At 63.4% G+C, this 9,724-nt stretch overlaps 1 protein-coding gene across 2 annotated transcripts; it reads right to left on the bottom strand.

Moving 5' to 3' along the window:
- Positions 1–3,946: 3,946 nt before the first annotated feature.
- Positions 3,947–9,257, bottom strand: UTS2R (urotensin 2 receptor). 2 transcript variants are annotated; one of them, XM_074344076.1, is made up of 2 exons: positions 9,026–9,257; positions 3,947–8,152 (listed from the first exon to the last, which is right to left on the bottom strand). In XM_074344076.1, exon 2 carries the CDS (start codon positions 6,696–6,698, stop codon positions 5,592–5,594), a length of 1,107 nt encoding a protein of 368 aa, XP_074200177.1. In that variant the 5' UTR covers positions 6,699–8,152; positions 9,026–9,257; the 3' UTR covers positions 3,947–5,591. The 2 variants fall into 2 exon arrangements, with proteins under 2 accessions (XP_074200177.1, XP_074200176.1); XM_074344075.1 differs by having other exon boundaries at positions 3,947–6,830.
- Positions 9,258–9,724: the final 467 nt, after the last annotated feature.

The following is a 9,724-nucleotide window of genomic DNA, read 5'->3' as shown; positions in this document are numbered from 1 at the left end:
GGATGTCCTCTGTTGAGGACTTAATTCCTAGAGAAAGTGTTTAGTCTGAATCAAAGAGCCTGAGCCTTGGTCTCTGCTGGAAGGAGGGTTCCCACTCTGGCCCCCCCGGCGGGCCAGCAGCACCCCAAGTCCCGCCCTCTTAATTGCAGGCCCGCTTCACCCTGTGCTTCCCCCTCCAGCAGGCTCTTCACACCGGGAGCGGCGACCGAGCCGCCGGCCCCCACCCGCCCTCACGCCCCACCAGCAGCACTGACTCCTGAGAGCATCTTGTGGGCTTGCACGTTTTCCTCACGTGATCTCAGGAGGCGGTCCTGGCCCCCAGCCCCCGAGTGGCGGTGTCTGCTCGGGCGCCCCCGCCGGGTACCGGCTCATTTCCCCTCTGGAGTCACAGTGTCCCAGCGCCTCCCACGCCTCCTAGCGGTCTCACAGGGACGAGGAAGCTGGGGACACATCTGCTCGTCCCGGACACTGGAGGCCGAGGACCCAACCACCCAGCAATGTGAGTCCTGCGTGCACGTGACGCAGCTCTTCCTGGTCCCACTTTAACATTCCTTCCATCTCAGCACCTTTGGGGCCAAGCAGATCCCAACAGAATTGGGGGTGCAGGTGATCCCCCATTCCCGAGAAGGCCAGTGCAGGCTCTGGGAGGGCAGGGCACCTCTCCCACACTGCAGCGTGGGGGTTATGGCTACCAGCCCTCATCCCAGTGGACACACAGATGGGGCTCGGATCCTTGCTGCAGTCACACACCTGGCCAGGTGCTCCAACTTGAGCCCCGCCCCTGCCAGCCAGCCCTGGGTTGCTGGTGCTTGCAGTCATTCACCTGTTTCCTCCCATGCCCCTCAGTAAAGAACAGACGGCTGGGGAGGGCCTCAGAAAGGAGCCCATTCCTGGAAAATCCCAGTAAGCCAGGAGGAGGAAGAGGGAGGGAGGACGAAGGAGGAGGCAGGCGGGCACCATCTGGGGTCTCTGCACACGAGGGTGGGTCCTGGACGAAGACCTCCTCCCCAGAAGAGGGGGCCACGTGCTTACCCTTGCTGCCCTCCCAGGGTCCCCGGCCCCCAGCCAGTCCTCCCTGCCCACCCCAGGCAGCCTCCCCTCCCCTGGCTCTTACCGGTAGGGGCTGCGAGGCTAGCAGTTCTTGTGGGAGAGGGGGACGTGGCAGAGAGATGGGGGCCGTGCAGAACAGGGTGGTCAGTGCAGGATGGGGCTGTGGCCGCTGTTCCTGGGGGACTCCTGCCCTCCACGCCCCACCTGCGCCTCAGAGCCCTGGCTGAGGCCTCACGTCCAAGGTGGGTGGGTGTTTCCTCTGGCCTGGCTTCAGGCACACACCCCCTCAGAGCGGGGCCCAGACCCCTCAGCTGGTCAGGACCCGCCCATGAGGCCCCAGCTGGTGCCCCGACCTCGCAGTCAGGTGGGCACGCAGCTCACATTGCTCCTTCAGCACCTCCCCCTACCCCTAAATCACCCACCCTGGGACCAACTCCTGGCCACATCTCTGGTGGAGAAGTCTTCTGGCCCCCGGCTCCTGTGGCCTAGCCTGGCATGTCGTGGGGCTCACATGGTCCACCCCAGCTCTGCCCAGTTGCCATGGGCTGGGGGGTGGAGCAGGATGAGGGGAGGGACCGAGGGGGTTGGGAGGCCGCGGGTGGAGATGGAGGTCCCCCACCCCATCAGGCCCAGGCCCAGGTCCAGCCTTGGCTCGCCCAGCCCCAGGGAGGAATCTTGGCCCAAGGCAGCAGCTCTGATGCCCAGGCAGCCTCGATATTTCATGCTGACACATATTTTTGGGGTGAGACTAGGCTCTGGGCTTTCAATCACGCTGTGGGGCACCCGAGGCCACCGAGGGCAAAGGACGGCAGGACCCACGAGCTGAGGGCAGGTGCTCCCTGCTCGACACACCCCGTGGGTCCCTGGTGGCCTGGTTCCTCTGCTGTGGAGCAGGAATAAGAGAATTCTGTAAAAAAGATGACCCAATGGTGAGCTTGCCGAGGGGGCCACCTGGGGGCCAGGGAATCTGCACACGGAGGGAGGGCAGGGAGGGGCTGGAACACTGGGCTGGAGTCCTCAGGCTACCGACTGCCCCAGTGGCCTCCCGGCTCTGACCTGGCTCAGCACTCAGGCCTCAGTATCCACAGCTCCAGGAGGGGAAGGTGGCAGGACAGAGCTGTCTAGCCCAGACGCCTGCCCTGGGCAGCTCAGGGGACAAGGTTTCCCTCTGGGGCCTCGCCCAGCCCAAGCAGAACTAGGGCTGGGCCCTCAGCCGGCCTGGAAAAGGCCAGAGTCTGGGGCTCCTGGCTGCTGGCCGTTGGCGGCCTTCAGGCTTTCTGCTCGGAGCATCATCCATCTGGAATTCCAATGGAAAAACCTGCTCCTGCAGGTGGCCCCTTTGGCTCCCAGGTTCCTGGTTTGGTGGTTGGCGGGTGTCTGGGGTGCAGGCTAGACTCTGGCCACCCCCAGGCCCTTGCATAGGATGGGGGCTCCCACCTTCTGCTGGCTGAGCCCCCCCATTTCTCTTGCCTGGTGGAGGAGCAAGGGAGGGAGAGAGCTGACTGCTTTCTCTATGGCGAAAAGGAGCCCCAGTGTCTCCTGCCCCCAAGGCTGGCCCTCCAGGTGACCCGGGCCAGGCACACCTGTCAGCTGGGCATGCTCAGATGTGGACTCAGGGAAGAGTTCAGGTCTCTGCAAACTGGCTGGGCCACCCTCCCAGGCAGGGCCATTGTCACTGCAGTCACCCACGATCCCAGGCAGCGACCCCTAGAGCTCCATTTGGTGAGGGCGGTCTACTAAAGCAGAGAGCTCCCTGGGCAGGTAAACAGTGGTGTCTACTGGTTGTCGGTGCAAGTCAGTCCCAAATAATGAGCTCCTGGAAAAACCAGGAGTAGGAGAAGCTTTGGACTGTGTCAATTCTTTGTTGATAAATAATTTATACAAAGTGCAGCAGCCCTGGGTGTGCAGCCCGGTGACACGTGCTCTGTAAGTCCTCCTTGCGAGAGCTGGGCGCTGCCCCTACCCCCCAGCCCCAGCCTTGCTGAAGAGCCTCAGAGGGTGGGAGGGTGGGGCTGGGGGCACAGGCTCCTGGACTGGGCCAGGCCATGCTCCTGGGCCTGAAAGCGCCCACGGGTCAGCAGCCAGTCCCAGCCAAGCCTGAGTCTCCTGGAGACTGACCGGCCTGCGGGGCATCTGATAAACCGATCACCCGATTACTTGCCATCCCAGCGTGGATGCCCAGCCTCCTGTGAATGTGGCTGTGAACTCGCCGGCTTCTGGCTCCTTCTCACCTCCCACCAACCCCCTCCCCCCCACCTGCAGGAAGACAGAAGGCAGAATAAGAGACAGCAGTGAGACCCCGGTGGAGGGACACGGGTCATCCATCCATTCATTCCTTCCCTGCTGGGAGCTGGCCACCACTGTCCTGGTCCCAGGCCCCCCGCTTGCCTAGGACACCATCCCCACTCCACCTTTCTGCTGTAGGAACTGAGGGGCGTGGAGGGTGGGGCGACTCAGGGAAGAGGGTGCAGGGGCTGGGGATGAGGCGCTGAGCCACTTCCTTCAGAGCACCCCCGTGCATATCCTGCGGGTCCGGCTTCTCCGGAGCTCCCTGACTCATGAACGTCCCAAGACTGGATGGTGGTGACAGCTGTGCGGCTCTGTCATTTGAAAGTCACTACTTGCAGTTTAAGCAGATGAGTTTTTTTGGCGCATAACTGCCCAATAAATCGGCCACATTTGACAGGTGCCCAGAGTCTGTTCCAGCCACACGCACGCTTGCCCGGGTCGACCCCTCACTCCGGGCCTCCGCGGTCCAGCTTGCCGAGGGCCAGGCACCGTGCCTGGTGGGTCCTGAGCCAGACCAGGCCTCCATGAATCTCCCATCCCAGCCCCCAGCTGGGGGTGGGTCCTGGGGGCGGGGGGAGGAGGGCGGGGCTTTGGGCGGTGGATGCAGGGAGACGGGCAGAGCCCCAGCGGGCTGGGTGGTTTCCCCCAGCTGTGAGTGGGTGCCCGTGCGGAGGTGTGAGAGCGTGTGAGTGTGCACGTGTGTGTGTGTGACGCTCTCAGGGAGTCACTGTGAGGCTCCCCGGAGGCTGGCAGGACAGCAGGCACTGCCAGGTGGGAGGTGGGCGGGCAGCCCCTGCAGGTGTCCCCAGGCCTGGCAAAGCTCCCCCTGCCTGACCAGAGTGTTAAACAGGGAAGCTAGGTCTTAAGTTTGGGGCCAAAAATGTAACTTCTTCAGCATGGCTCCAAGAAACAGTGCAACGAGCATTCATACCTGCAGGTGAATGGGGGCTGCAGGACAGTTCTGGGGGTCTCTGTTCTCCAAGGCCGGGGCCTTCTTGGCGCACCTGGAATCAGGATTTGGAAAGCAGAGGTCTTAGTCAAGGTACAAACTTCGGACTGTTTTCTTCCTGAAGTACTTGGGGTCCCAAGTGGGGCCGATGGCCTCAGACCCCATACTTTGGGGCCAGTGGAGGGGTGTGGCAGCAGGCCTCCACCCGCCCGCATGTTAGGATCCTGTCGGGGCCTTGAAAGGGGTCCAGGAGGAACCTGGTCGGCAGAGTCTGGTAAGACTGGGACTGAGTGGGAGCTGGGGCCACACTGTGGAGGGTATGGGCCACGGGGGTGAGGGGGTGGGAGAGGTCCAGGACCCTTCCTTGTTGGGGGGTTCTCTGTGGGCAGGGCCCAGTGGTCTTGGTGTCCCCAGGAGGCCCAGCTCAATGCTGCACTCAGGAGGCACAAGATGAGCCCCTGCATGAACTGTAGAACCTGACCCCACCCTCACCCCCACCCCAAGGTCTGGGGAGGGAAAGGCAGGGGAGCTGCCAGTGGGAGAGTAATCCTGGCTGGGGGTTTCAGTCTGGGTCCTGTGTTCCCGCCCTACAGTGATGCCCCCAGCTGCCCCTCCTCCCTGAGCCGGCTCCCTGCCTCCCTCCATGGCTTCAGGCCCCACTCCCAGGGCCGGGCTCAGGCAGGAGGGCACCTGCCCAGAGTCAGGACGGCTGGACGTCCACCCTCCCCAGCCAGAACAATGGGCTTCTCCAGGTGCTGGAGGCGTCCTGGGGGGTCCTGCCTCCCTCGGTGGCCCACCCGCAGGTCTGAGACAGGACAAGATTCAAAGAGCTCCGGGTTTATTGTTCCGGGTGCTGAAGCTTCGGGGGATGGAGCCACATGGGAGCCGGGAGGGATGGGGTCAGGGCCAGGTGCCACCGGGGCCACGCCTGGGGCCAGGAGGAGGGTCCTCTGTAGGCAGCCTGTGTGCCTACACAGTGTCACGTGCCACAGCGTGCCCCACCACGGGTCAGGCAGGCACGGGCAGGGCACTCACATCTGCTGGGCTGGGCAAGACCCCACTCACTGTGGTCCTCAGAAGCCGGTCCTGGGCCTCAGCCTCCCGCAGACCCTCCCACAGACCCTTCCAGAGGACGGGGTGGGGGACTTCTGGGCATTACAGGCAAGGCGGCTGGGCTGATGGAGCTGAAGTGAGCCATGGCGGGGGGGAGGGCAGGGGACTTTCTGGAAGAGGACTGACGAAGGGGGCAGTCACTAGGTGGGGTGCTGCAGGAGTGACCTGGGCTCTGGGGGAGGCTGGACACTCAGGCGCAGAGCCCCCCGGGGGCTGCCTGGGACAGCGTGATGGCCTCGGTGCCTTGCTGGCTGCTGGAGGACAGGGAGCGGCCGGAGCCGCGCTGGCAGGGGGTGTGGCCCCGCGGGAAGGTGCGGGCGCCCGCTGGCCCCCCGATGCCCCTGCCCGGGAGCGAGCGCTGGCGGTAGTCGCGGTAGTTCTTGGTGAGCAGCGTGTAGAGGAAGGGGTTCACGCAGCTGTTGCCGTAGGTGAGGCAGGTGGTCAGGTAGTTGACGATGCGGGCGGCGCGGGGCGTGAGCGGCTGGGCCCCGCGGTACTGGGCCAGGAGCTGCCACAGCCAGAAGGGCAGGAAGCAGGCCCAGAAGAGCAGCACGATGCCCAGGATGAGGTACAGCACCCGGGGGTTGGGCAGCCGCCGCGTCTCAGTGAAGGAGGCCCTCTGCGACAGCCAGTAGGCCCGGGCCAGGCGCACGTAGAGCAGCCCGATGAGCACACCGGGCCCCACGATGCTGGTCCCGAAGAGCAGCGTCAGGTAGGCGCGGTGGGCGCGCGGGCCCCAGGCTGGCAGGCAGAGGCTCTTGTGGCCCCGGCGGACCAGCCGGATGGCCAGCGTCATGGGCAGCGCCAGCAGCAGTGCCAGCAGCCACGTGCCCAGCGCCAGGACCTTGCGGTAGCCCTTGGAGCGCTGCACGGCGTCCAGCGGCCTGGCCACGGCGGCATAGCGCTCGCTGCTCATGAGGGTCAGGGTGAAGATGCTGGCGTGCATGGTCAGGAAGTCCAGGCTGAAGAGGACGCGGCAGCCCACGTCGCCGAAGTGCCAGTCCTTGGTGATGTAGGTGGCCACGATGAAGGGGATGCTGAGCAGGTAGAGCAGGTCAGCCAGTGCCAGGTTGACGACGTAGACGTACATGGAGGCCGAGGCACGCAGGAAGCGGAACACGACCGCCAGTGTGTACACGTTGCCGGCCACGCCCACCACGCCCATGGCCGAGAGCACCACCCCGATGCAGCCCGTGGCCACCAGGTCTTCCAGGGAGCTGGGCTCCGTCGGGCTGGCCCACGAGCTGTTGAGGGAGGCGTTGGGGGTGCCAGGTGTCTGGGGCACGGTGCTGCCCATGGTGGCCGGCACGGGGACCCTGCTTGCCGGCTCCGGGCTCAGTGCCGTCTCTGCTACCTTACGCTGGGCTTGGGGCTGGAGTCTGCTGCTCCTTCAGACAGGGAAGGGGCATCTGCAGGCGACAAGCTTGTCCTGAGGGAAAGGAAGCCCATTAAAGATGTGGGTCAGGCACCCCCTTCGCTCCCATGAGAGGGCACAGTTCCCGCTGGGCTGGGGACGCCGGCAGAGGGACGGGGCTGGCCATCTGTCCACACCCCTGGGGGACCCTCCGTCCAGAGCTCCACCCCTTGGCCTCGTTTCCCCAGTCACCCAGGGGACCCAGAGAACCACCTGGACCAGCTGTCCCCTCCCCACCGCCAGCCTCAGTGAAAGTCCAAAGGCCTCTGGGTTGACTGGACTTTTCTGAAAATCAGAGCACAGCACAGCAGCCCCCAGGGGTGGGGTCAGCAGTGGATGGAACCAGGAACCCTCCCCAGGCCTCTCTTCCTCATCGGTGAAGGGCAGGGAGGCCATGCGGACCCCAGAGTCCCTTCTCCCAATTTATTTCTCCTGTGTGCTTTGAAAAATACGTTCTGTTCAGACTGCCAAAGTAGTATCTGATGACTTTAGAGTTCAGATAGGAAAATCTGTTTGGTAAAGAGGGGAAAACCCTTGCAATCTTCCTGTATCCGCACGGGAAAAGTGAGCTTTGACTCCTACCTCACACTGCACACAAAGACAATTCAAGGTGGACTGTACCAGCATGCAATAGGTTAAGTCAATTAATTAATCAAGCTCTGCAAGAAACATAGAAGAATATCTGCATGACCTTGGGTAGGCAGATTTCTCAAAAAAAAAAAAAAGCAAGAAATACTTGCAATTAAAAAACCCATCAGGATGATTTAATTAAAATTAACTACACTGAGTAAAAAATGTAAACCATGGACTGGGAAAAGATTGTCAAGAGGCGTATTTCAGACAAAGAACTAGCCACCAAAATATACGAAAGAATTACAGATCAATAAAGGCTAACAACTCATTTGGAAGAAAGAGAAAAAAACAAACAAGATTTGAACAGGAAATTCTCAAAAGAGGACCTCCAAATGGCCAAGAAGCACATGAGACGAGGGTAGAACCCCCTCCACCCTCACCAGGGCTGCTGGAATCAGAAAGGCAGACACCGAGCGCTGGGAGGGCGTGAACTGCTGAAAGGCTGCTGGGGCCGCGGGACGGTGCAGCCCCTGCGGAAAGCAACTTGGCACCATCGGTGTAGCTGGTCAGGACATGTCCTCTCACCCAGCAAATCCACTCTTAGGCTTGTGCCCAAGACAAATGAGTGCAATGTCCACAAAAGGGAAGAGTGAGAGTGTTCGCAGCAGCTGGAGCTGGAAACCGCCGGGACATCTGCGGACAGTAGAGTGGAGGCAGAAACTGTGACGTCCCCATCAGGATGCTCCAGTGAAGATGGAATTACCCTGCAGTCAACCACACGGTGAAACTCACCTACGCTACGTTGAGCGAAGGAAAAACAGACACAGAGCATACGCTGTGTGATTCTATTTACCCGAAGTTCAGGAACAGGCCAAGCCTCCAGGACAGCATTACCTAGGGGTGTCAACTGGAGAGCACCCTGGGGGATGGTCACACATGTGTAGACACATGTAAAAACGCTCAGATTTACTCACCTAAGACCTGTGCTTACTGTGTGAAGATTATCCTCCTAAAAAAAAGACCTGAACGGAGAGGAGAGGCCCCTCTAGCAGCCCATCTCCTCGTATCCAGGGATAATACCGGCTCCAGGGTTTCCCCTCTGCACATCCAGCGTTGATACGAGCCCAGGTAAACCCCGGGCATCCATCCGGCATGTCCAAGCCCTCCACGCAGAAGGGGACCTGGGTGCAGAGATGCTGCCCAGGCCCCCTGACCACAGGATCCTGCCCAGTCCCTGGTCTGGGGTTGGGGGGCTAGGGGCCTCCCCTTCCCGGCTGCCGTCCCAGGTTCCAGAGGCTTCCTCCGGGGCTGCCCGGAACCGAGCCGCGGGGCGCGGGGTTCCCCAGTCGAGGGCGCCCCTGCATCTGCTGCCGCGGCGGGATGACCCTCTGCCGGGGACCGCGCCTCGGAGCCCCGGGGAAGGGACGCCCTCGCCGAGCCCGCTCACCACCTCGCCGCTGGCCACCCGGCACTGAAGCGCCGCGCATCCTCTCCAGGACGCAGGGAGGGCTCCGTGGCAGGGCGATTAGGCTGGGGACCGCACGGGCCGGCGGGGAGGGGACCCCGCGCACCGGGTCCCGGCCCGGCCCCGCCCCCCCGCGCCCACCGGCCGCGGCCGTCGCAGCGCCCACGCCCACCTCGGTCACTGGGCCATCAGGGCTGTGCGCCGAGCCCCGGGGTCGCGCTCGGGACGGCCTTCTTGCCGCCACGCGTCTGCAAACGCTCGGCGCGGCGCGGGAAACTTCCCCGAGGGCTCGGCCCCGGACAGACGTGGGCGCTCCCAGGGGCGCCCTCCCGCACGCCGCCCGGTCCCGCCAGAAGAGCCGCGCTCTGCGCCCGGGCCCCTGGGCGCCGCCGCCACCTGCCCGGCCGCCAGCTGGGAATGCGCGGCGGCCCTGCGCCCGGCGCGGATATTAATAACCCGGGGCCGCGGGGTGGGGGGGACGGGCTTGGGGGGGGCGCGGGGAGGGGGAAGGGAGAGGAGGCGTCAGGCCCCATGGCGAGGAGATGCGGTCGCAGGAGGTCGCAGCCCCTAATGGGGGGGTCTGGGCTGCGCTCCCTGGGGTGGGATATCGGCGGGTCACACCGCCGTTAGGACCCCTATCGTGTCCATGGGGGTGAAGCTGCGTCCAGCCGGGCTGCAGCCGCTCTTGGGGGCGTTTCTGCGTCCCTTTGCCCTCGGCACCCCCACCCCTGTTTCTCAGGTGCTGAGCCTCAAACTCCCCGTTTGTCATTCAAGCTCTGGACCCTCCCGTGCACTTGGTGGGGAGACAGCGGGGGTGGGGGTGGTTCTGGGATAGAGAGGGGGAAGGGGGAACCCAGTGACATTAGTGACA

This window comes from Camelus bactrianus, chromosome 16 (assembly GCF_048773025.1).
Source record: "Camelus bactrianus isolate YW-2024 breed Bactrian camel chromosome 16, ASM4877302v1, whole genome shotgun sequence".
Lineage (NCBI taxonomy): Eukaryota > Metazoa > Chordata > Mammalia > Artiodactyla > Camelidae > Camelus > Camelus bactrianus.
Note: the sequence above shows the minus strand (reverse complement) of the source record. Positions and strands in the feature narration are given on the sequence as shown.

Coding starts and splice junctions, on each gene's coding strand:
- UTS2R (XM_074344076.1), bottom strand. CDS start 6,698: ATGGGCAGCACCGTGCCCCAGACACCTGGCACCCCCAACGCCTCCCTC.